We start from the raw sequence: 27,043 nt of genomic DNA, 5'->3' as shown, positions 1-27,043 counted from the left end.
AACTTCTGAGTTACATAATCAAGTATTAATATATGCTTGTGTATTAAAATTTTCTTTAAAAACGACAACTGGTTCTAGAAAACCATAGCCAAGAAATGTGTTTGATCATCTCTCCTCTCGTTTCTCCCCCAACGCAACCAAATTAATTCTTCTTGTTGTAAATTTGTTGTGTCTCGTTGGAGACTTTTAAGTGTTTATTACTTGAGAGGTGTGTAAGTCACGATTAAATTAGAGAGTCGAACACTCAGCTTCAAAACAGAGCCATAAATCCATCTGTTAACATGAATCATGCTGTTTAATAGTTAGAGTTCTAACATAGGCGAGGGGCACACACAGTTCTTCCATGGACTGTGATTAATTAAGAAAGAAATGTTGGACTCTCCTTTGTCTGTTGGGTATTCCAACAAAAGCTTGGCTTCCCTCTTGCTTGATTTCATAGCCTCGCCCCACAGTGGGCCCCAGGAGGCTTGATGACCTGGTTTCTGTGAATTCTAGGTCGGTTCCAAAGTTCATGAAGAGGATGAAAGTTCCTGATTACAAAGACAAGACTGTCTTTGGCGTTCCTCTCATAGTTCACGTCCAGAGAACGGGCCAGCCCCTGCCTCAGAGCATTCAGCAAGCCCTGAGATACCTACGCAGCAACTGCCTCGATCAGGTATGGTGGGAGTGCCCAGACGCAGGCTGGGATTTGTGGTACACTGGCAGGGCACATCTGTCCAGCGTCAGACGGGACACGCTGCACCCAAAATAAAAGCTTCATGACTTTATAGGTCGATACTTCATTTGAGGGGGCTGCATCCGTATCGAGCTCTTTGAAGCTATTTTCTCATTGGCACCATGAATGACAGACACTCTGGAGGGGCCGCGCAAAGTCAATGTTAATAGTTTGCAGCTGCGATGTCCAATTCGCGTTTCCTAGAAACTACAGACTGCATTTCCTTCGTAATTATTGTCCCAGTGCAGCACTGTGACCAGGAAAACTTAAAGCAAAGGTGATATTATTTACAATGCTTTAAAATGGGCAGGTCAGATATGAAAACAATGTCAGCCAAATTGAATATCCCCTCCTCTCGTAGAGCTGATTAAAAAGCTCACACTAAACACAGTATTTGGAGATCATTTTCTGTCTCCGAGATACCATTTGGGGACCTCCACAATGATCGGGCCCAGAATGTGACACATCCTACAGCTTAGTAGGCAAGTCTTCATGCCTCCAAGCTAACACCCATTAGTTTCTTTGACATTCTTTCCAAAATAAAAGCCATGCTCCCACTTGATAAACTGCAGTCTTGAGCAGTGGGGGGCTTTTCAGGGAACTGTTCTGTGACAGCTTTTGTTCATTGTACTCTTCAATAGCATGAGATGAAACCTGGATTATTTGCACTTTTTATTGATCGGGCTCTGTGGACAGACAGGAATGAGCTAACCTACAAGAACTCAAAGATCCCGCCTACCGATACTGGTACCTACCCTAGTCCCAAGATCGCACTCAGAATTGGAATGGGCTCCTGACCAATCAGATCCCGGTTTTCAGCGGAGCAGGATAGGTTTAACTTTTTCATTGGAAGCCAGCTTCGCTTCAACCAAATGTATGATCCCCTTTTCCCTTCCCACTCCTGAAACGGAGGGCATACGAGTAGATGCATTTCCACGTTTAGATGTCATAGTGGTCAGCAGGAGCGGTCGCTGTTTTTGCCGGTGTGGTGATGGCTGTTTCATTTTGAGAAATGGCCATAAGAGCATGGCTGTTATTGCTCAGAAAGAAGGGGCAACAGACCGCTCGTCTGAAACTGTGGGGCTCACCTCAGGCAGAAGCCTCAGCATGGACTTGTGGGTTACATCCCAATAGAGCAAACCAATGAATCTGGTTACTTAAGCTTTAAAGTTTTATTTTATTTTATTTTTTAAATTTTAGAGCTTTTACCAAAAACACACATAGATGATCTATGGGTATTTTACCGAGAAAACTTTCTGGAGGGGTGGGCTCAGGTGAGTAATTGGAAATGCACCTGTAATTCCTTTTACAGCCCTAAAAGTACTACACCCATGCCCTTTGGCAGAGGATTCTGTGGTCCTGATTGTATTTTTGTCTGTTTCTTAGTATAGAGTCAAGACTGTGTTTTATGGAGGGTGGCCTTATTCAGACAAGTGTTTTTCCAAGCTTCTTAATTTTCATAAGGATACATAAGACTCATTCCCCCTCATGGCTGATTCCCTTAGAGTCTTTGGCTCTGTGTCTCACCAAGCACAAAAAATATTTTGTTCCAGACATTCTAATGAATGGCCAGCTAACGCTTATCAGCAAAAACTCTATTAAGAGAAAACAGTATTTGTTCAGGAATGTCTACAGGAAATTCAAGCCACATCTGTGCCATTAGTTCAATAACGAGATCCTTCTTGAGTGCCTAGCAAGTTTCAAGGCTTATGCTAAGTGCTTTGCATACATTGCCTCATTTAACCCCACATCCTCCCCCCACCCCCATCCCACCCCCAGGTGGCATTATCTCCTAGGCAGCGATGGCAGAGCCAGCACTTGCTTGAATATATCTGCCTGGCTCCAGAGTCCAAGTTTTTCACCCTACTACCACCCCCTGGAACTGCTTATCCCTGGTGGACTTTGGGATGATGCCATGTCCAGCACTGAAGGTCACTTAGAGAAGTGGCCCTGAACAGCTCACTGATGAATTCACCATCAGGATTTTGTTGATGATGTTGATCATTATATCATGTAGTGTCCTTTGTGAGAATGAAAGAATTTTTTCCTCTGGCCCCAGCATCTGAAAGCATCGTGTTGTTTTTGGACAACCCATCTGTTTTTCTATATTTAATACAGCCAGACTTATTCAACTGGATATGTTTTCCTCTCTGTATTGGCTGCTGGAAATATTGGAGCCCGATATGTGTTCTGCCTGTAGAAAATACATGTGATTTTTTGGCACAAATGTTGTATGTCTACCTTATTCCTAGTTTCAGCTACCCTTATCTTTATTTTTTTAACTCTAATTTCCTTATCTACTATCTTTAATTTAGTTGGATCTTATTGCACTTTATAGATCATCGTAACTCACCTTGAATTCCTCTTTGATCAAAATTGGGTATAAATGAATGAATGGTCATGCCGCCGCCCTGCTCACCCGTCGTCGTCCGTGTAGACCGGGTGCCAGCTGTGCCCGTAGAGGTTCTGAAGAATGTGCCGCACCCGCGTCACTGCCGTTATTGGGTCCAGTCTCCTGTTTGAAGCAAGAGTCGTATGAATAGAGAAGAAAGCGAGCACAGAAACCGCCTCAGTCCCTGCTCGGTGGCTCATGCCCAGTCCCCACAGCAAACTCATAACTTTTTTTTTTTTTTTAAATCTGAAAGAATGCCACACTGACACATAGTATACTGGCAACGCTTTGTAGGAAAAAGACTCATTGCAAGGATACAAATACCGATTCTAAGTGTAACCAAAATGAATAAGGTGACCCTCTCTGGAATCAGCCAAAAGTAAGACTATATGAGACATCAAAGGGACTCCACCGTCGCCGGTCACACCTTATGAAGCGCTCAGCCCCGGCAAGAGTTCCCGCCTTGTGTGTCCCTCCCCTTCGTCATCGCAGAGTGTGGAAAGCACCTAGAAGCCACCCCTCTGGGCCATGTGATGAATGGGGTGGTAACAGGAAGAGAAACCAGGGAAAACCAGAGACACGTAAGGAAGAATCAAAGAAACCTGGCTCAAGTGGGTGGCCGTCCTGGAGGCCTCCGGGCAACCAAGAGCAAATAAAAATGAGTGAATCAGAAAAGAAAGAGGGAGCAGGAGCAACAAGGAGGGAGCGGACACAACCCGGGGCCAGTGTTCTTTCTCCTCTGACCTGACAAGTGCAGGTCTGCGCGGGATCTCGAGAGCTCAGCCCCAGGGTCGTAGGAGCCTGGCCAGCTCAGAATACCCTCCCTCCAGACCTCACGGGACTGGCCGCTGTGCTGCCTCCCTCCACGCGGTCCCCTGGCCCCACCACCCAGGACTCTCCGAGGCTTTGCCCCAGACTGCGACGGGGGAGGTGTCCTGCCATGAGCCGGGCCCCTCCCCCTGCTGCCTGCTACACACCCATCTGAAGCAGAAGCGTCCATCACAGACGGCAGAACGCAGAGCCCTGAAACACCGCCCACGCGTCACCGCCTACGCTCCCAGGTGCAGGGTCTATGTGACGAAGCACCGTTTGTCCATTTCAGCCCTTGCAACTGGCTGCAGATGAAACGAGGAAGTCTAGCTTTCAATTAGGAGCCATTTGTATTCAGATACAGCAGTGTGTGAGAGGGGCCTCGCTTTGCCGGCTGAGCTGCTATTTCTGCCCTAAATCAACTGTGCGTGGAAGGGTGGTTTCTACCCCGCTCGTAATGAACACGAGGTCACGGCAAGGGGAGGCCAAACCTTCAGAGCGCAGAAGCAGAAGCCGCCGCATGCCATTCCGAGCGCCCTTTCTTCTTGAATAAAGCCAACCTTTCATCGTCAGCTGAGCACGTTTCTAAAGAAAAGAAAGTGGAGGTCCTGATAAACATCATTAGGTAGTGGAAGGATTAGCATGAGCAGAGTGCCAAGAAGGAGGTTTAATATTGGTTAGATAAAATGTGAATTCTAATGCAGTCTTCATACCCAACCTCTTCTAAGGCAGCGGTAAGTTTTAAAAGCCCAATGATGCTGAGAAGACACTTCATACTCAGAATGAGTGTCTTCCACCTACTTACTGCCTGTCCATCGCCGCGCCGCCCCTGTCGCCTACCTCGGATGACATGGGCGAGGCTCCGGAGCCTGTCCTCTCCAGTTATACCTTCAGCGCTTGCTTTCTCATAGCGAGTTTTCAGGTGGAAGACAGAAGCAAGAGGAACGCAAAACTGGACCGGAGAAGCGCTCGCCACGCATCCTTTTACCTGTAAGATGAGAGATCACGTGCAAGAGAGATGCTTACAAAACGAATTCCGCATTGCTGGCCACACTCTTCCCTTTTCAGAGCAAGCACGTGAGCCGTGTTTTAGAAGTAAATGAGAGTAGAACTCGCGATGTAATTTATAAAATGTCAGTGTGAGATTCCCTGTTCGTAAGCTAATTTCGAAAGGGTGACAGCAGAGCTTTGAAGCAACCGTGGGGCCCTTTGTGACTACCCAGGTCACCCGCCCACCAGTGACAGACACGGAGGCACTTGTCCCTGACATCGACTTAATGAAGCTGAGGCGTCCAGGGTGACCTCCTTCAGTGGCGATGACGAGGGTGCCCTTAGAAGCAAAGGATTTTCAAATGCTTTCTTCGGTTTTCCATTTTTTACTCAGAAAAAAATTATTTTAGCCAAAAATGCAAAATTTATCACTGCTTTGAAAACAGTTCAAAGAAGGAAAAAAACTATTTTAGCCAAAAATGCAAATTTTATCGCTGCTTTGAAAACTGTTCAAAGAAGAAGTGATCATCAGCACTCAATCTTGCCACCGCCCAGGGTTGTTCTGTGGAGGCAGGTGGGAGTTCTCCTCTCTGGTGTGAGGACCTCGACCTCGGCACCATTAAAAGACATGCCCGCTCACTGCGTGCAGGGAGTTTTCCCCTGCAAGTAACAGAAGCCTGTCCCCAGGTGGCTGGAGCAGGAGGAAACTCATGAGCTCACACCGGAAGTCAGAAAGTAGGGTGGTGCCAGGGGCCTCTCTTCCATCAGCTCGGAGGCATTTTCAAAGACCGGAGTTCTTTCCACCTTTCCCTTCTGCTGTCCTCAGCCCTGACATCTGGAATGTGCTGGACTCTGGTCTGACTTCACACCACCTTTTCTTTATTAAGTTTAGGAAAGAAATTTCCTTCTGTGCTTCCAAGAAAAATCCACAGTACCCACAGATATTTCCCACGAACCTTGGAAGGTGAGGGTGGGACGGGAAGGTTATCATGAGAATTTGGGGCCGAGTAAACAAATATATCTGACGACCCGCACATCCTGTGAGATCTGTCAGAATAAGCAGCTCAGAGCCCACAGCTGGAGTGCTCCAGACATTTCTAAAATAATTAAAATAATAATATTTGCTGAAAGTAGAAAGAAAGTTGGAAACAGGACAATACAGAGAAAACATCGCTTGTATGTATAAATACGCACATCAGCGCACCCCAAAACATCGCTTGTTTGTGTAAACATGCACATTGGCGTGCCCCAAAGATGCGGAGGACAAGAGAGAAACTGCACTTAGCAATTTTCACAGGAGCACTTGTCTGCTTCATTCTTTTTATAGATCCCAATTGATAGATCTCTGCCATTAAAAAATAATAACAGGAAATCTCAGACCAGATAACTCACATGAGGATAAACGTTTGTGAGTCACACTTAAGAATTCGCCCTCGGGGCTCATAGGTTCTGAGAACTCCCAGGCACCACAGCCCGCTGCCCGTCCTGAGCCTCGGGCCTGAGCCTCCTTCCACAGTTGGAAGAGTTGAGACGTAAACAATTCAGGCTGGATCTCGCTTCAATAATCACTCATTTGATAGCTTGAATTTTTCTTGTGACAGTACATGCCTTCTTCTCATTTACTCTGTTGAAATGTGGGGTAGTTGCCAGAGGAAGAGAAATGCTTTGTAGATTCTTCTTGGATGGTCACCTAAGTATGGCAAAGGGGTGCATTTTCTAGACGTTCCAAAGTTTAAGGATGAAAAGGAAAGCAGTTAACGTTTTAAGCGATGATATGCCTGAATATCCTGCTCTGAGGAATTAGGGTGATAAACCTTAAAATGCAAAGATGTATTACAAAGAATTCTGTTTTTATTGTCACAAAAAGTAGCAGGATATCATTTCCCCTGTGAGCCATTTAGATGACAGAGACAAAAATCTGAGTATTCTCTAATTGCTTGGAATTCTTCCCTTACCATTACTGCAAAGTAAGATAATTCTCCAGGTTTAGGGAGAAGGGGCTGCTGCTTACCTGTCTGGCTGCTTGTGAATGTTCCCGCCTTGCTTTTCAAAAGTGGGCCAACCTGTAAGCCCCTTGGCGAGTAGGAAAACTGTAAACGGAGCATTGAAGGACAGAGTTTTGAGCAACTCGATGCCCTGCAGCCATTTAAAAACAGCAGACACACTAATTCACTGTAAGCTGGGGGGCCCAGGGAAGTTCAGTTTGGGGGGCAGGAACCTCAGACTCATGGGCCCTGCACCTGGACTCACTCAGAAGCGGCATCTCCTTGGTGTCATATTGCTTCATTTCTCTGTCAAATGGGGGAGGAGCCTAAGGCTTAGGGATGAGAAAGGCTGAAGACAATGTCTCGAAGTCTGAAGAAAGTTTCCCAGGAATCATCCTCACAAGAGCCAGAACTTAGGCACATAATGCCTAACCGGGCGGAGTCGTAAGCACCAGGCATCCCAGGAGAAACGTACATGGTGAGTGATACAAGGATTCCAAAGAAGAAAAAGCAAAGAAGATGCTTAAAATACATGTTCATGGTGTTGTTTTGTTTCATGAGCGTATTTCCTGTAATCCTCATTCCCAAAAGGACACTGGAAATGGCGGCTTATCTGGAGTCCACCAAATCTTCCACTGACTAAACTTTCTCAACCCCAACTGTAAACACTCGTGCTGGTGGGGAATTTTGTCCCGTCTGCTCCCTGGTGACCCCAGCAACCATGAGCACCCCTGATATGTAGTGGGTATTTAATCATTACTTGTTGAATAAATGAATAAAATAGTAATGCCTACTGTGCTATAAGACTTTACAAGTTACAGAGCATAGTCACATTTTTTTCTCACTTGGTCTCCACAATCGCCCTGGGAAGTGGGGTACTATCATTCTTATCTTTATCTCATAGAAGAGCCATCTCTTCAGCTGCTACCCACAGTAGCTAAACTAGAAATTCACAGTTTCTCAGTTTGGATGTAATTGCTGCTTTTCCAGCCCTGGTCGGGTACCTTCTCATCAGTCCCAAGGTTTCTGACTACGGGCAAAAGTGGTCTCGCTAACTTGTCCCCGTGACTTGTTCCAGGTGGGTCTTTTTCGAAAATCGGGTGTGAAGTCTCGAATCCACGCCTTACGTCAAATGAACGAGAACTTCCCGGAGAACGTCAGCTACGAGGACCAGTCCGCGTACGACGTGGCTGACATGGTGAAGCAGTTCTTCCGCGACCTCCCGGAGCCTCTCTTCACCAACAAGCTCAGCGACACCTTCCTCCACATCTATCAGTGTAAGTGGCAGTGACGCAGAGCAGTGTTTTCGTGTGCGCCCGTCCACATAAACAGAATTTCTATAGCTCAACTTCTAATTACACAGGGAACGCGAGAATCCATAAAGAAGCCTGTAGCAGTTGTCATTCTACACTTCTCTCCAGAAGTAAACTTCGTTCACAGTTTAATATGGAAATCTGCAGGTGATATTTTAGCATCTGAAAATACCTTTTTTAACACCAACATTTTTCTTCACGATAGGGTTTTGCGTAAGACCTAAAACTTAACTTTCAATGTCCTTTTAATAAATTTAAGATGAAATGGGGCCACAATAGAACTTATTCTGTATATAGGTGTTTTTCAATACCTATTGAATTTTCAAAAAGTAAACATTTCCTTGGGGTCTATGAAATTCAAAGCCAAAAGTGTTAAAATTACTAGCAATAAAAGGCAAATACGTCTTAATCAGCATGTTTTAATTGGTGAAAAATAAACCAAATTAAGGCTTATGCTTACTTAATTCAACTAGTTTATATTTTCGCTTGGAATTTTTTAAGTGATGTTAAATTAATAATTCTCAGCCAAGCCTCTGTAATTAAAATAATCATGAAAACGACACTTTTTTTATTAGTTGCAAAGGAAGATATTAGAAATGAACATGGACTCTTATAGATATGATAATGTTTTCATTATAAATTATTTTGGTGGTCCATGTCTCAATTCTTTGGGCGGGGGTGGGGAGAACCGAATTTGCCCTGTGGACTGAGTTTTGAGCAAAATATGCCTGAAATGGACCTCAACATAAAAGTGATCCAATGTGAAGATGATCCCTGCTGTAGAGAATTTGATACTAAATGTGTTTCTGGAGTCTACAATATTGCAGATTCAAAAAGGATGATAATAAGTACCACCTGTAAAAATAGGATAAAATGGTGATCTGCTAAATAAATATTATTTTGTCAAAATGAATAGGTTAAGTTAAACTCATGATACTTGTCACTAGAGTCCAAACACAGGGAGTTCATGACGTTGTTGCCATAAGGGGTTAGGCTGTTCAATTAAGCCCCCTCCCCCATGGATTGCGAGTCTTTACATTTAATCAATTCTCGAGTTAAGGTTAACTCTAGTCTGAGATTAAATAAAGCTAGGTTATTTCCAAGGGGTCCGTGCCTTTGGCCCTTTCCGAGACTCACCAGCAAGAAAGCAAATCAAAGCAGGGTTTGTTTTAGCTGCTCAAACGTTTACTGAGTGCTGCCTACGTAACGGCGGTATGCCGAGCGCCACAGAGAGAACGGACGCGTGAAGACACCCTCTGCTCTCGAGGTTCTTACAACAGAGGGAGACGGGGCTCCCAGCTGTAGAGACAGAACCCGAAGTCCAACAAACAGCTGTTTAAACAATTAGGATGCTGTCTAATGCGCATGACAAGAAAGCTAGAATTAAATAGTTCCAGAGCCAGGGAATTCCGTGAACCACTCAGCGAAGCCAGGGCTGCAGTCAGCCTCTCTCGGCGATCCCTTCAAGGTCACAGTATGATTCCTGCAATTTGGAATTGTCATGTCTTCTCAAAATCATGTTCAAAGGCAGGAAGAGGACAGAGGGCTTCTCCTTTCTAATCAGGGAGATAAATTTACAGGAGTTCCTCGCGTTTATCTTGGTTTCATAGGGCAAAAATGGTTTCCATGTTTTCCCCTAAATCAATCACCAGAAAGGGGAGTGGGGTTGCCATTTTTGGTTCAGGCCAACGTGATTGTCCCCTGGGTCTGAAGGAAGGGCCTGGCTTCCCGGAGCTGACACCTGAACACAGTGTGTGCTTCCTCACGGAGGAGGAAGGGGGATAGGCCCCGGGTCGGTACCCGGCTGGTGCTGACCGTAAGGGTTCACGTCCGTATGACCCATGAACGAGAGGTATTGGACTGGATGAGGAGGGAGGGTTAGGGAGTGAGCCCATTAATCGAGACTCTAGATTACCCTCAGTGTCTTGCAGCAGCGAGACTGGAGGCACGACGTCCCATGGATGGAGTTCAAGTTTCCAGACTACTCCTGGGAAGGAACAGTTCCTCCCGTTCTCTAGATCAGTTCTAATTTTAGCTCTGTTACTTCTTGGATTTTCACCAAATTATTCATTAGAGTGTTGGATAGCTAATAAAAATATTTGAGACCCATTGGAGGGAGAAGAATGGAGAGATCAAAGACAACCCTGTAGTCTTAAGGCTTGATGACTGGGAGGATATAGAAAGGAAGGAAGGACAAGGGAGCCGATTTGGGGCAAGGAGGACCGGGGTATTCAGAATCGACCAGATGTTGATTTTGACGTGCTGCTGGCCATCCACATGGTCACAGGTTAGCAGCACTTCGGGATGCAGTTCCAGGATAGTCTCCCAAGAGCCAAGAAAGAGACAGGGACCCCAGGAGAGTCCCAGGAGATCAAATGGATGGGACCCAATGAATACCGAAGCCAGGGATTAATGATTGGCCCTCGCAAGCATTTTTGGTAGAAAATAAGGGATGGAAGATATTTTCTGAGGGATAAAGGAGCAACTGAGTAGAAAAGGGAAGTCGAGACAACATGTAGCCTTGACAGGTGACTTCAGAAATTTTGGCATAGGAGAGAAAGTTGGCAATCTAAAGTTAAACAACATATACACTAGACATCCCACCTAAAGCAGCATATTTAAAAATGGCTCAAGCTGCATTTATAACACTCTAATGACAAGCTTAAAGTTATTAGTTCTGTTTCAGCAAAAGCAAGGAAAAAAGAAAAAGGTTTCGCTCTAATTTGAACAAAGATGACCCTTCTCCACTAAACCTAGATCTACCTTCTGCCAGGGCATTGTAGATATGGGGGGCGGATCCCAGAATGCTGAGCGCAGGATCAGGTTTTTCCAAAAATTTGGACTTGCCAGCTGCTTGGAGCCAGCAGTGTGCCCAGCCCTGGGGGGTACAATGACAGAGAGGGCAAGGCCTGGGCAGAAGTCACACCACAGCCCCTCCAGAGCAGCAGGCTCCCATTTTATTTATTATGCACCTCTACTAGTAGTATATATCTGAGCATGTGAACTTATCTATTTTTAGCAATATAAATGTATTGTGCTATACTGTGGCCTACTGTGCGCATTATAAAACAGATGCAATCGGTAGTTTTAAAGTTTGAGAGAAGAAAACATGACCGAAAATTGTAATCTTTTCTTCCCATCCATCATTGACTGTCACGAGCATATCTCCCCACCCTTTCGAGCACAGACAGCCTACTGCAGAGACCTGTTCTAGAACATATTTTCAGAGAGACAGCAATGTGAACCTAAGTCAACTCCTGGCTGCGTCCTTCAGAACAAGGCAGTGAGTCGGACCCCAAACAACACAGCCAGTGGGCGGCGAAACGCAGCGCCTCGCACCCATCGCCATGATTTGCCTTTTACTTCACTTCGTAGCCCTGGGGCCCATGCCCTTTGAAGCCTGGATGACCTTTGCCTGCCACCAGCACCACCACCGGAAGGGCCACCCTGACGGGGAATGAGCCTGAGAGGAGCTGCCCATTCCCCATAACCCTGGGGAGTCTGCTGCTTCTTCCCCAAGCATAGTCTCAATTTCCATGACCTTCAAGATTACGGAACAGGTGACCTTGGGTCACCTCACGAAGCCACGTGCCTCCTCTGAACCAAGCCCTGGTGACCTGCGGGGAAGAGACAGATGTGCCAAGCACAGCTTCAAGGAGCTGGCCCTCTAAGTGTCAGTTCAGAGGGCCAGCCGATTGAGCCCCATCACCCACGGTTAACTGCACCCAGCCAGCATCAGCCCTGGCCGCCCCACGAGGGGTGGGGGAAGGCGAGGCTGCCATCCCCCAACACAGTGGGCTCCAAGCCATGTCCCACCGAGCCCTGGGCATCCTGAGAGATGTTTCGTACGCTGTTGGGTGGCAGGGTGGGCAAGAGAGAACGGGCAGACAGCTCTCCAGCCTGTCGCCAACTGCAAGCAGAACAGAAAAATGGTTTGAAAGCAGACGAGCCGGTGGGATGCTCGGAGCGTGAGAACCAGGCCAGGGTGTTACTTTTCAATGACTGTGTAGTTGTTGGAACCGCAGGCTCTAGAGTTAGACTGTGGGGTTCCAATCCCAGCTCCCCAGCTCTGCCTCTCACCAGCTGTGAGGCCAAGGCAATCACCCAGTTCTTTGTGTCGCCAGCGGTTGTCACCGTCATTGTTGATGATGACGATGTCTCTGAGCGTGTCTTCAGGTCAGGAAGATTGAGCTCACTCCCTTCCTCCTCCCAGCCTGTTCTTCCTGTGGCTGCTCCTCTAATTACCTGGTGCCCCCTTTTCCACAGATGTCCCCAAGGAGCAGCGGCTGCAGGCCGTGCAGGCCGCCATCCTGCTGCTGGCGGATGAGAGCAGGGAGGTCCTGCAGACGCTGCTGTGCTTCCTCAATGACGTGGTCAACTTGGTGGAGGAGAATCAGATGACGCCCATGAATCTGGCTGTGTGTCTGGCCCCCTCTCTCTTCCATCTTAATTTACTGAAGAAAGAAAGCTCCCCCAGGTGGGTTTTTCTCAGCAGCAACAGTAATCCTAAACCAGGTATTCCCCACAGTTCATGAAAAGAAAAACAAAACAAAACAAAACAAACAAAAACAAAAAAACTTCTTGTGTCGGGTTTCGACTTGAGGATTTGTCAGCATTTCATTTATAATCAGAAAATGTTTCAAGGTGACCTAATTCATGTGCTCAGACTCATCTAATTGTCAAAGTAGCACTGAAGAATGTCTGTATTGATCCAGACAACCTGAAGAGTTTTGCTTTTTGTGTGTGAGTGGGAAGGAGGGAAAAAGTACACAAAGTGATGTTTTATAATCTTTAATTTTAAAAAAAGAAAAAAGGAAGGGAGTACCAGGTTCAAGGGCCAAGCATGGCAGCTCACAGTGAAGTAGTTTCAAACTCAAGACAAAATAGGTTAATTTCTCCCCCGACAGTTATTCCTGCCCTTGTGCTTATCCGAGCCTTTTCATTCTAAACTGTCCGATTCTTAGCCCAGCTCAGAATATCTGAGATGTGTGGTTCTTCTTCCGATTTGGAAAAGAGGAAGTCCATGCTCTAGAGAGCATGTGGGTAGGAACGGAAAACAAGAGAAATGGGCCCTCTGCTTTGGCATCTGCTTAGGACCGTCTCCTTCAATTTCAGAGTCATCCAGAAGAAATATGCCACCGGGAAGCCAGATCAAAAGGACCTCAATGAGAACCTGGCCGCCGCTCAGGGCCTTGCACACATGATCACGGAATGCGACCGGCTCTTTGAGGTGAGTGCAAGGCTCGAAGCTCCTTCCTTATAGCTCTTGGCACTAGATGAGAGACTTGGAACAGTTGCTGCATTCGTGGCTGATGTCTGTTTGTTCCTAATTTTATAATGACAGCAGGACACTCTTGGTCTTTGCCTCCAAGAAAAGTGAGGAGCTAGCTATATAATTGAGGCTTGATAGTTAAAGACTCTTGGGTTTACCGCGATGGCAGTTTTCGTGAGAACAGTTCCATCACCTTCAATTGTGAGATTCAAGGCCAGCCCGCCCATTATGTTCTATTTGATTTTACCTTGGGACTTGATTAGGTTCAGCATGTGTGTGTGTGTGTTTCTCTGTTGTGTGTGTGACATATTGACCCATCTCTGTTAACTAAGAATCAGCGATGACTTGTGAATATAGCCACAGATACATTAGAGAAGTCAGTGAACTAGCCTTCTGGCATACTTTTTTGTAGTAAATTTGGCATTTGTAAATGGGACAAGGGTGCTGAAAAGGTAAAGCTAATTCTTAGTCACAGTTGCTGATTCCCTTAAGTATATGTGCGTTAAGTTTCCTGAGCCCACATTTTGCCAAAATGAATAAAAAATACACTAAAGGGAAAATGAAGGGAAAATGGAAAGAACGAGTAGGAAGTCATTGTGGTGCTCTGAGTAATAATTATCCCTCGGAAACATATTTGTCTTCCTGAGGAAGCCCCGCCCCCCACACCAGCCTTGCCACTGACCTTGGAAAAACATCTCATGCCCCGTGCGCTCGGCCTGTTGCCCACGTGTGGTTTTTGACTCAGTGACTTTGCTTTCTCTAACTAGTAGTCTCAGCATGCCTTCAGCTCATACGTTGCTCTTTGGTGCATGTATTGGTGCAGGTCCCACTTGAGATGCTCGCCCAGTCTCGTAACTCGTACGCGGAGGCTGAGGTCCACGCGCCGACCCTGGAAGATCTGGGGACCCAGCTGGAGGAGAGCGGGGCCACTTTCCACACTTACCTGGAACATCTCGTCCAGGGCCTCCAGAAGGAGGCCAAGGAAAAGTTCAAAGGATGGGTCACATGTTCCAGCACAGACAATACGGACCTGGCATTCAAAAAGGTAATCTCGGGGGTTGGGGGAACTCCGACAAACAGGCATGTGTTTTGCTTTAAAAACAGCCGCAGGGCTTGGCACACACATGACTGTGACCCTTTCTAGAGACTGCCAAGCAACCCTGTTGCACATAATCAGAGTGCAGACTGTGAAGCCAGACCGCCGGATCCCCATCCGGTCTCTGTCCCTTGGCTGCGTGATGTTCGGCAAGTCACTTGCCCCTCTGTGCCTGTTTTCTCAGTTGTATAAAAAGACATAATGATAATAATAATACCACTGTCAGAGGAGGGCTATTTAAAAGTCAGATGGGACATACTGTCTCACACCTGTTAGAAAGGCTGTCATCAACAGGATGAGTAATAACCCGTGTTGGAGAGGTTGTGGGTACAAAGGAACCCTCATATACAGCTGGTGGGAATGTAAATTGGTACAACCACTATGGAAAACAGTATGGTGGTTCCTCAAAAAACTAAGAACTGAATTACCATATGACCCAGCAATCCCTCTTCTGGGTTTTTACTCAAAAAAACTTGAAAACATTTATTCGTAAAGTTACATGCACCCCGATGTTCATAGCAGCATTATTCATGGTGTCCAAGACAAGGAAATAACCAAAGTGCCCTTCTATAAATGATTGGATGCAGTACATATGTATATATATATATCTATACACACACAATGGGATGTCACTCAGCCATGAAAAAAGATGAAACACTGCCCTTGGATGGATCTTGAGATTATCATGCTAAGTGAAATAAGTCAGACAGAAAAAGTTGAGAACCTTATGATTTCACTCATAATGAGATATAAAACTGAAAGCAACAAATGAATGTGACAGACAAGTAGAGACTCGTGGACAGGAACAACAGTTTCGTGGTTGCCAGGGGGTAGGTAAGGGCAGAGGGGGTCAAATCTATGGTGATGGAAGGAGATTCGTCTTTGGATGGTGAACGCAACCCAATACACATATGATGTATTATTGAATTGTACACTCGAAAACTTATATGGTTTTATTAACCAATGTCACCCCAATAAATTTAATAAAAATAAATAAAAATGTTTAATAAATAAAAATAAATAAGTAAGTAAATAAATAAATAAAAACAAAATGGGTTAGGACAGCACCTAGCACCCAGTAAGCACCGGGCGTGTCGGTGGTTATTATTTTGACGATCATCATCATCATCATTTTAAGCTTAAGGGTTACCGGTTTTTATATGGTAAACCTAAGGTCCACTAATCGCTCTTTCAAGGTACGTCACCGGGCTCTTTTCCGAGCCCCCGGTGAAACGAGGCAGGTTTCTCGGGACCAGCTGCCCTCATGAGCCTTGCTGGTGTCTTTCCCAAGGTGGGGGACGGGAACCCGCTGAAGCTGTGGAAGGCCTCGGTGGAGGTGGAAGCGCCCCCCTCCGTGGTTTTGAACCGCGTGCTGAGGGAGCGCCACCTGTGGGACGAGGATTTCGTGCAGTGGAAGGTGGTGGAAACTCTGGACAAGCAGACGGAGATCTATCAGTACGTGCTGAACAGCATGGCCCCCCACCCTTCCAGAGACTTCGTGGTTCTCAGGTAAGCCGGCCCCTGGGGTTAAACACACACTGTTCTGAAGGCAGATTAAGGGCTGCAGATCTGAGGTCCCCTCTCCTAAGTTCAGTGTGCGCATGGAGACTGCTAAACTGGCCCCCGTTTCCCTCGGTGAAGACTAACATTGCTGTATTTGTGCCTGACTTCTTGCTTCTTCACCCAATTTACAGCTCTGTCGGCTCTCTCCTGGCCCCTTTCATTATGGAGCATGTGGTTTATTGGGCCATAAATATTGTTCATTTCTTCAGAACAGAGTCCCAGGAATAGCGGCTGTTCATCCAGTTTGTACTTTCTTGCCAGACCATGTCAGCTGAATCTCCCCGACTTTTCTCCGGCTTCCGTTTTTCTCCCTCTGGGAAAGCCAGTCCACTTCGTGGAACTCTCAAGACGCGTTTGTGTGACTTCGGGATTCCTTTGTGTAACTTCAGATGTGCAGAGCTCATCACCCTGAAGGTCCAACGGTGCTGAGACACTCGGGTGTCCAGTAAGATTCCAGGGCCTGCCCAGGCTTACGAGTCTTATGTCTCCCTGTCAAAATATGGCCTCCGATAGATTTAAGAGTTGAGTTCCAGACCCCTGCTGTCGGCGTTTGTAATGGGATGCTCAAATGGTGGCAGGAAGTTCGCACAGTATAGAGCCATCTATGTGGGCTGCTGAGTCAGGATTGAATCAGAAAGACGAGGGATTCAGGATGCTAGAAACCCGGATAAAATATAATTAAATCAATATATCTCTTCCTATTGATAATGAATGCCAAACTCTGTCTCCTCTCATGGACTAGTGGTGGAAATGAATCACTAGCTAAATTCCCAGATGTATATTTAAAATAGTTTCTTTATGAAACTAGTCTTGATGGCAGACTAAAGGTTACTTTTCACGTAGGCTATTTATGCTTTTGGAGTTGGTCTCTGGGACCTTGAATTTTAAGGGTCATTTTCCCCTAAATACATGTGTTTATCTTAGCCGCCTTGGGATCCTGATGGAGAATGTGGGCATTTATAAGGGTGGCCCATTACCACAGTTATTGGAACATGAGTCATCTCGGGCGAGCTAAGCTTCAACACCTCCACTCTTGCAAGCGGCCGATCGAATCGTTCCAGGAGGGAGCCAGGGGGGTGGCACCCTGCCGTGGCGTGCCTCTTTCCTCCCCTTAGAGGAGGAGGGGACAGAGTCCTGGCGCAGGACCCGCTGCCTTCCATCCATCCAGCAGCCTGCCGTTTCTTAGTGCGCCGTTCCATCACCGCCTTGTGCCGGGCACTGCCGGAGGCTCCGGGAAGGCTGCAGTGAACACAGCAGACAGTCCCGCTCCCTCGGGGTTTACACTGTATTAGAGAGAGGGTCAATAAATAAGAGGGATGCGGTCCCTTAACCTAGGAGGATGTGTAAGGTAAGGGAGATTAGGGGGTGGAATTTTAAATATGGTGGTCCGGGCAGAGTCTCACTACTTTGATGATTCACGCAAGACGTGAAGGAGAAGGTGGGTGGACCAGGAGGCTCTGAGGGAAACGAACTTGGCCCCGGAAGGGATAAATGATGAACCAGATGTGGTTCCTGCAGCAAAAGGTCCTTGCGGTTATGATACAAGAAGGTGGAAAGGAACAGTATGACGAGGAAATGACAGGGCTAAGAAACTTCCTGTCTTCAGAGCATCTTCTCACCAAAGTGCACAGACGTGGCTGGGTTCCCTTCAGGAATGCCATGTTTCGGTCTCACTCGGTCCACTTCTCTAGTTCCTTGGGAGCATCCAGGGATGGTGACCGAAGATCTTTCCATTTTATCCCCATAGATCTCTGCATCTGTCAGTCTTTATTATTAATCCCTTTATCATGCAAGAAAAGAGAACGGGCATGCCCACGAAGAAGCTGCTGGACGTTCGCGTGGGGCTTGCTTGCTCCCAGGTTCCTGCCGGGAGTGCGTAATGGCTTCCCGTTGTGTGACGTAGGACAGGACGAAGCCATAGATGAGATGGGTACATGAGGAGACAGGATTTGTGATGCCGGTAACTGGGATGAGAATAACAAAACCTGTATTTTCTGGTAGAAATGATTGTTACACAAATGCTCTCGTGGTTCCTGACTTCCATCAACAACCTTTTCCCAAGGGGTAGCCCCCTCTATTCTTGAATAGCTCCAGTAACAGGGAACTCACTACCTCCTCATATAGCCCATTCCATTTTTGGAATCTGCACATTGTGAGACAGCTCTTTCCACTACCAAACTGAGATGTGCCTTCCTCTATCCTCCTTCTGGAGTCAAATCAACGGTATTTATTCCTCCCACTTACGAGCCACTCGGGTATCTAAAGACGAGTAGCCATCCACATGTGTCTAGTTTTCTTCAAGCTGAGCATCACCAGTTCGTTTGCCCCATAAGACTCGAGCTTAGCATCACCTCCTCCAGGAAACCTCCCGCCGTATGCCTCCCCGCCGCCGGACGTGGTCTCAGAATGCCCCATGCTTAGCCGTGTCACTGCACTGACCATGGCGTGCTAGCGCGCGCTTCGTGTTTCTGTTTCTCCTCCTGGCCTGTGCATCTTTGCATCCTCGCTGGCTTCCCAGAGCCTGGCACATGCCGGTGCTTCATGGATGTTTACAGTGAAGAATTGGATGAGCGCGTCCTAATTCCAAAACTGTAAAACCAGCCATTTAATAATGTGCAGGGGCCTCTGCAGCCTCTGGTCAGTTCCATCCATTCCCCGGGTCTGAGGGCTGAGACCTTTGCTCTGAATTACACTGTATAAACTTCACCACAGTCTCCGAAGCCATTCACTTAATCTAAGTAACTGGGACTGGAATTCAAGCAGGAAACTCTGAGTGTCCACCTCAGCTCTGGGCTCAGGCCTTTCTGTCTCTCTCAGCCACACTCTGATGTGCAGGTTGTTTCGCTACAGGACCTGGAAGACTGATCTGCCCAAAGGAATGTGCGCCCTGCTGTCCCTCTCGGTGGACCACGAGGAAGCCCCGCTCATGGGTGGCGTGCGGGCCATTGTGATGGATTCTCAGTACTTAATAGAACCGTGCGGCTCCGGCAAGTCACGACTGACCCACATCTGCAGGGTAGACCTGAAGTAAGTGTGAACTCCCCGGGGTGGCAGGCTTGGTCTCGGAGTCCAAGCGCGCATTGGCGAGTTCCCCAGGGCCCTGTTTGTCATCCTGATTTCTTATTCCACTATACTTTTCTTTCCCTGCAGTCATTAACATGCTTTCGTAGACAATTGATTACTTATGCCTCCCTCTTCCCCACCTTTCCTAAATTCCGATGTTTTCCTGCAGTCCTTTGCCCTTCTGTTTTCAGTTTTGCCGACACCTAGATGTCTGCACCTCTCGCCTGGATCAAACACAAATGCTAGAGTCTGGCACACAGGAGACGCTTGGTAAACGCGTGTCCCCTCTCTGGCACTTCTTTTAATACCTGTCCCTTTGCAAAGAAGCAGCCAGCTTAAATCCAGCCTCTTTGAGGCATTCATGTTGCTGAACCAGGTTCTCAGCCTAGGTGGACATAAACTGAGTCATCTCAGTAAAGTCTAGAATAAAGTCTGAATTGTCTCAGAAAGATGGCATCTTTCTTTTTCTTCAGCACTCTATTTTCCTCACAATGATGTGTTGCTGGGGCCATTCGTTCTCATGTGACAGTGGAAAACCAAAATTTGTTGTCGTCTCTTAAAGAACTGAGAATTGCATATAAAAACCTCACATAGGTGAAAAGGATGAGTAAATTTACAGATGCAAATGAAAACTATTTTCTGACTCAAGGCAAAAGATGGTATCATTTGAAAGCACCCAGCATGGAGCGCTGAAAAGATAGGGCACATACTGGGTTCTCAGGTCCTCGAGAAGCAGCCCGAGGGGTACACAAATGTCGTGGCCACCGGGGCTCGAAGGCAGCCCCGTCCACCATGACAGAGTGGCGAGACGTGGAGAAAGGCTTTCCCACTTCCTTTCTGATTTTTTGTCCCCACAGAGGTCACTCCCCGGAATGGTACAATAAAGGCTTTGGACATTTGTGTGCGGCGGAAGTTGCCAAGATTAGAAACTCTTTTCAGCCCCTCATTGCCGAGGGTCCAGAAACCAAAATCTGAGTTTTCCCCAGCGTGACATCCAACTCAGGGAAGAGGAAGCGAAAGCAAACACGTGGGAGAGAGCGTGCTCGCGAGGAAGCGCGTGAGAGAGGGAGAGGGTGGTGGCGTGGTTAACGCTTACGGCGGAAACGCTGACAAGTCGGAATGTTGGAGATGCAAGAACTTCTAGAAATTTCCTAGCCTTCCTGGAGATGGCTATAGCCCAACTAATATAATATTTTTAAAAATCGGAACATTTATCTATGTTACCTAAAATTAAATGGATTATTCCTTGTGCGTTGCCTAATTTGCTATTTAAAGGCTTCTAAGAAGCATATTCTTAACTGTAAATAAATGTCTGTACAGCATATGTATATATGTGTGAATATCTCTACCCTTGCTGTATATATGTAAAATTGATACCTTATATATAATTGAAAAGGAACGCGTCCGACTCGGTGAATCCCTTTCTTAAGTGGTTTTTCCCAAGTTGCTCTGGGCTCTGCTTGTTGGACAGGGAGAAGCAGCTGCTGCTGCCACCAAGGTGTGAAAATGTGTGGCCTGTCAGTCTGCCCGATGTTTAACCAAAGATTAGCTAACCAAAGGAAAACAGCATTGAAAGGTCCTGTGTCGTCTGTCTGTTTCTGTTGTTCAGAAACCAAGGGCAGGGCGCGTTGGATAAAGTGAGGGAAAGAATGTTTACTCCTCTTTAAAGCAAAGCAGTGGGTGAGAAGTCACTACCAAATTCAAGGCTGAATCACCAGTTGCCACTGGGCCTGGCCAGGTGCAGTTTCGATGAGATGTCAGAGGCCCACAGGTCCCTGGCCAGCGAGAGTGACTGATGCAGAACCCGTATTCCCCTGCTGATTAGAGCTGCCTGTAACAGCCTTTGCATATCCACAACCAAAGGGAGCCTCTGTGTTTTATCAGTTTTTCATAATGTTCTTAAATGTCATTCTATTTGACCAGTGGCCTATTTGGTCACAGTTCACTGGCATTTTCTTATCAATGTATTGCACTGATTTTAACTCTGGACACCAGACAAAGGGAGATGATGGTCACCTGATACCCCAGACCATTGTAGCTTCAGGGAATTATTTCGCTCTGTATGATGCTCTTTGGATAGAATCCGTTCAAGTTTTGCAATTCGAAAGACAGGGTTTTAAATCAACATAGGACCAAAACCATGTTCTTCAATTAATATGAGAAAATATAAACATATTTGTTAAATCCATGTTTCTTCATCAGCCAATCAAGCTACCTATACATTTGATCCAACCCTATTTATTATTATATAAACTAAGAGAATTGACTCTCCTTAACCGATTGCTAATAGATTTAAATTGTTTTTATTTTATTGTAATTCAACAACCATAGAGAGAAAAATAATTTATTGTGTTTGGTTTCAGGGAGAGGGATTTTCTCTGGCAATCCATGAGAGATTGGTATCATAACTTAGCAAATGGTCTTGAAGGAAAAAGAGAAAATATTAAATGAGTGTTTTTCCTTTTGTTGTATGCATTTATGTAATGTTTTCTCTTATCAGCAATGTGCAATTCTTTCATTGAGAGGAATAAAAATGCTGTATATGAGTTTTATATGGTACATACAGTTCAAATTGTGATCTAGGAATTTTGTGATTCCTTGCCATCCTGAGGAGGGCAAAGCCATAATTTTCCATTTGGGCAACGCTCCGTGAGCAAAAATTGCTTCTACCACACATCTCGGATATGTGCCGGATGACTTTAATGGGCATAGACAAGATCATAGTGAAGTCTAATTTAGCTTAATGAGAACTCTGCGCCAGAGAGGGGACCGTACATTTTAGGAGCCTCTGACAGGTACACAGGATGAATGGTATTGTGTCACCAGCAGTAGCTTGCACTCAGCTCACCTGAGGATCTAGTTCAAATGCCGACTCTGACCCAGGCAGGCTGCGGTGGGCCTGTCTTTCTAACAGGCCTTGGGGATACCCAAGCTGCTGGCCCAGAAACCACACTCTACGAAGCAAGGACCTAGAGAATACTTAAAACAGAATAAAAACAAATGTGGTTGTATGTCTGGCTCCTTTGCTCTCCAAATTACCCGACTTTTTAAAATTTACTCCCGTATTAATCCCATCACTGCTGCATAACAACACGGTGCATTTAAAAAAAAAAAAAAAAAGGAAAGAAAAAGAGGGGAAAGATGCATTAAGCTTATTGGTCAAATACCGCAGTATTTTATTCATTGTTATCTTGCCAATGGAAATAAAATATGATATTGCATTTAAATATTATATTTATACCTCATGTATATTTTTACCTCAATTGTTGGTATCAATCATCAATTGTAAATAAATAATTGCCAACTCAAATAAATTTATATACATTAAATATTTCCTATTTTCTATAAAACGCACGTTGATTTTCATGTTTCATCCTGTACCGCGAGGAAGTCTTCTCTCTAAGATAGCCGGCTCTGAGCTCAGCTCCTCTGTACTATCGTCACTATCGCGCCCAAATATCAGAATGTTCTTAGCAACAGACATTCAGCAACAGCCCGGTGCCCCGGCCTGTGCCTAAGGCATACAGTGCTAGGTAGAGATTTGTTTTACATTTTATCGATCTTAAATCTGAAAGTTAGTCAAACGCATTCACAGTCTTTTTATCAAAGAGTCAGTGAGCTCATTTTCATTGAGCGGACAAGAAATCGGGACGTGCAAAGTGACGTGCCTGGCTGATGCCCGGACCACAGAGAGTTCGGGGCTCTGCTTCTGAAAGACAACCAGGGCAGCCCCTGACTGCGTGAGCGGGAGCCCCTGACTGCGTGAGCGGGAGCTCCTCCACGTTCTTAGCTACAGGCTGCATAGGCGGCATCAGGCACAAACACCACATGCCTCCGTGGAACTCACCCGATCTCTGCTCTCTGCTCACCTCCCCCACGCCTTCTCGCACTCCCTGCAAGTTTTGCTTTCACGGGCGAGAGAGGAGGAATCACCGGTGTTTATACACAGTCCCAGCCACTCTGCACAGATCCAAGAATGAATGGGAAAGCACCGTGTGCAGAGAATTTTGGATGACAAGTTCCAGTGAGCAGGCAAATTCGAAAATACAGGATCTGGGAATAATGAGACCGGATATATAAACCATACTCAGTGGTAATTACTGTAAAATCTGTGAAGCCCAGAGTCAACCGTGACTCCAGGGGTGTCAGGGGAGTGATGGAACAGCACATGTCAGGGGGAAGGGACAGGTATCATCAGAGGGCACTGGGTGTGGCCGAAGCAGAGGGTCAGAGAGCACACAGGGGCAGAGTAAATGAGGCAGGAGATGGATCCCAATGGCCACCAGCCAGGAATTGTTAAGCTACTGGGACTTTGGACTTTATTTGATGAGCAAATTAGAGCCCAAAGGGAGAAACGAAATCAGATTTCTTTTGATGGCAGACACTTAAAATGGGGTAAAACAGAACTGGCATATTACGAAGCCCACGTATGCAGGAGAAGGGGTATAAAGACACCCTCTCTTCCCTTTGGTTTCTACATAGATAGAAATAAATAAAATCATTAATACCACTGACTTTCCTGAGCCGATACTAATAATCTGTAATAACCTGCCTTTCTGTTCATGCTAGAACATGTTGCATACCCCCATTCCCCGTTTCATGTGGAATGTTTATGTAAACTCAGTATTCATCTGACCCACCTCAGAGAAGACACTTTCAGACCAACCTAATACCTACATAATACCAAGACTCAGGAAGCTCCAGGTCAGTCTGAGTGCTGTACGATCCCAACATTCCGAGAGCTGCTGAAACGAGGTAGGTTATGGGTGCAATCTCTGAAGCCAAACTCCAAATCAGTGGGAAAGACTGGATTGGTAGGCTCACTTCTCCTTCTCTTGTTATGATGCCTGTGCCTTGTCATGGGAGGTAGGCTGGCCTTGGCAAAGAGAGCTCTGAGCCTGGACCAGTTGCTCACTGAGAGATGTCTCCACTTTGCATAAATTGAGCTTGAGTTGCCATTTTGCCTCCTCCCATGACTCCATAATGGCCAACCCCCTCCTGTGGGCCAACTCTGATTAGCCCAGGACACCAGGGGTAGGAAGAAGCTTCTAAGGGATGACAGCTATTAGAATGACCTGTGGCTAAATCGAGGATGGATGGTCATGATGAAGGGCAGCGTGACGATGGAGGAGCCAACCAATGAGAAGACTGTTGTCATCGTCCAGGTGGAAAATATTTGTGAGGGAAGAAGTGTAGAGATGTTTAAAGATATCTCTGAGCTAGAATGAATAAGATTTGTGTCTTAGCTGGTTGTGGAAGGGTAGGGAGGTGGAATTATCTTACGATGATTCCAAGTTTTCTATCTTAAAAAAAAAATGTGTGTGTTAAGTCTTTTAACTGATATAGGGGAAAAGAAGAAGAGACAGCAGTTTTCAGATGGGTGGCAGGCGGGCAGGAACCATGCTGAAAGGGATGATCACTTGAGCTTTGATCATGTCGCACTTGCAATGGCCAGAACCATCCAGGTGGAGACGCGCAGCAGCCCATTGGGTGTACAGGTATGAAACTCACGAGCGTGACCAGAGGTAGGTCCATTTGTTCACTTTGGTTGTGTCATCCCTGCCTCTCCTGACCACCCACTGAATGGTCCGGTGACACCAAACCCCCACTTCCCATCTCTGACTTTGCCTTGACTTTCTCCCCATCTGATTGGTCATGTGATAGCCTATTTGTTCCTCCAACCCTAGTCGGCATTATTTCTTCCACGGACTTTCCTGGTCACATCCCTCAAATCCACTCGTTTCTTTGCATATTTCTCTTATTGCATGAACCACAGCTCATTTTGCTATTTGGCAATATATCTAACTCTCCTACCAGACTATAAGTGCTTATGGGAATGGGCTATGTCTTATTCAGCTTTGAAACTCCATCTCCTAGGACATTTTCTGCTGCATCATTCTATAAGTATTGGCTAAAATGAGTGTGCATTTGAAAACTGGGCATAAAGATGCCAGAAGCTATAGAAATGAAAGTCATAACCTAGGGACACTGTGTAAAGTATTACAAAATGAATGAAATAGCTTACATTTTGTGTTTTGACTATTTCAACTCTCCAATAGTACAAAAAAAAAAAAAAATGGAGAGTTAGCTGGTCTTCTGAGAAGTTAAACATGACTGTTTCTGAAATTGGCAAATGCTTAACATCTGCTTGCAGAAGCAAATAGGACAGTTTGATTAGTTCATTCATTTGACAAATATGTGTGGAACACTCATTATGTTTAAGACCCTATTCTAGGCTTTTAGTAAATAAAACAATGAGTAAAATCAGTGAATAAAACAGACAAAAATCCCTGAGCTCATGGAGCTTATGGCCTAGTGCAGGGGTCCCCCACCCCCAGGACCATAGACCTATAACAGTCTGTGACGCGTTAGGAGCCAGGCCACACAGCAGGAGGTGAATGGCAGGCAAGCGAGCGAAGCTTCATCTGCATTTGCAGCCGCCCCCCAGTGCCGGCATCACCACCTCAGATCATCGGGTATTAGATTCTCATAGGAGAACCCGTCCTTGGAGCCCAAAAGGTAGGGGACCACTGATGTGGAGAAAGCAGCCAAGAAACAAGATAAATAACTGACCGAGTTAACTCTACTTAGAAAAATAAAGCAGAGGAAGGAGATAGATTAGACGGTCAGGAAAATTTTGCTGATGGCTTGAGGTGGAGAACTATTCAAAGTGACACTCTGAGTGTTTTTGCCTCCAGCTCTCCTAGAGTTGCCAAAATTGCAGTGCTGGGAATGATCAATGAATCAGTTTTTCACAATGAACCTGTTCTTTGTGAAGAAAAAGACGTACAGTAACGAGAGAAAAACGGATCCCCTGAGAAGCACACTCGCTGATGTCTGACGCTGCATGTACCTTCCGAGCCGGCGTGAAAGGGGGCTGGCGAGGGGTGCACGGACGTCGGAGACACGAACGTCCCAGACTGCCACGTTTACTTGTGCCTAAATGACCGAGTCCCCTGCTGTTCTGATTTCCAGGTATTCGCTCATCTCACACACCCCCAGACCTTGGGGGAGTTCGCCAGGCCAGCGTCTCTGACAGGCTTGGGGGTGGGCTTCTGCTCTTCATTTTGACACTCCTCGTGACACCGCACTCCCTGTCAGCTCACCGGTATGCTCTGCACACCTCCTGTCTGCTCTCACCACACTGACACCGGGGGGCCTCCGGGGAAGGCCTGGATCTCCCCGTGACCCCTCTTTACGCAGCTTGTCCAAGCTCTTCCCTAAACTCCCACAGCGCACCTGACACCAGATCTCACTTGTACTAGAATCAATCAGTACACTAGGGAGAAAAGAAATACAAAGTAGGATGTAACTTAAAGCTTTGAATACAGGTCACCTGTCTTCTCTCCAGCCTGTCCCTGTCACCTCGACCTCCACTCTGGGCATGAGTGAACACCTTCGCCCAATGGACCCCAAGCCCACCTCACTCCAAGGCTCACGTCCCTGGTCTTCCTAATGTGAGGAACACCAGCTCTGACCGTGAGAGGAATTCCCCTCGGCAGGGGGTCCACTCTCATTAATGGGTGTGGCTCAAGCCCATGACCCCAGAAGATAGGCACACAATGGACAGACCCTAAACCTGGCTTATCTCACAGGAAACACCTCCCCTTCATTTCCCATGAAAAGCCGGCCAGCAGCTGGCCCCGGAACGCCGCTCCCTCTCCTGCCCCTTCCATGTCCCTGTCCTAGTGTCAAGGTGGAGGTCAAGGTGGAGGTCAAGGAGGAGGTCAAGGTGGAGCGGGTCTCCAGTTAGTCCCACCACGCCATTCCCATCTTCTCAGGCATCAGTCAGCCGCCTGCTGAAAAGCCGATTGATGGCATTTTAATAGGAACGAGTGTCAGAC

The 27,043-nt window shown here is 46.4% G+C and overlaps 1 protein-coding gene across 7 annotated transcripts in view; it reads left to right on the top strand.

Moving 5' to 3' along the window:
• The window catches only part of STARD13 (StAR related lipid transfer domain containing 13), a 468,661-nt gene extending 446,112 nt beyond the window's left edge, over positions 1-22,549 (top strand). For 6 of the 7 annotated variants that reach the window (XM_036228476.1, XM_036228474.1, XM_016118938.2 and 3 more), the window contains 8 exons: positions 496-655; positions 7,971-8,169; positions 12,472-12,682; positions 13,321-13,435; positions 14,301-14,522; positions 15,865-16,082; positions 18,987-19,163; positions 20,057-22,549. In XM_036228476.1, coding sequence (XP_036084369.1) covers positions 496-655; positions 7,971-8,169; positions 12,472-12,682; positions 13,321-13,435; positions 14,301-14,522; positions 15,865-16,082; positions 18,987-19,163; positions 20,057-20,174 — 1,420 coding nt within the window. In that variant the 3' untranslated portion in view covers positions 20,175-22,549. The other variant, XM_036228479.1, reaches the window with a different exon arrangement.
• The last annotated feature ends 4,494 nt before the right edge of the window (positions 22,550-27,043 follow it).

This window comes from Rousettus aegyptiacus, unplaced genomic scaffold, assembly GCF_014176215.1.
Source record: "Rousettus aegyptiacus isolate mRouAeg1 unplaced genomic scaffold, mRouAeg1.p scaffold_m13_p_11, whole genome shotgun sequence".
Classification (NCBI taxonomy): domain Eukaryota; kingdom Metazoa; phylum Chordata; class Mammalia; order Chiroptera; family Pteropodidae; genus Rousettus; species Rousettus aegyptiacus.
The sequence above is the reverse complement of the archived record's forward strand: the minus strand, read 5'-3'. Positions and strand labels throughout refer to the sequence as shown.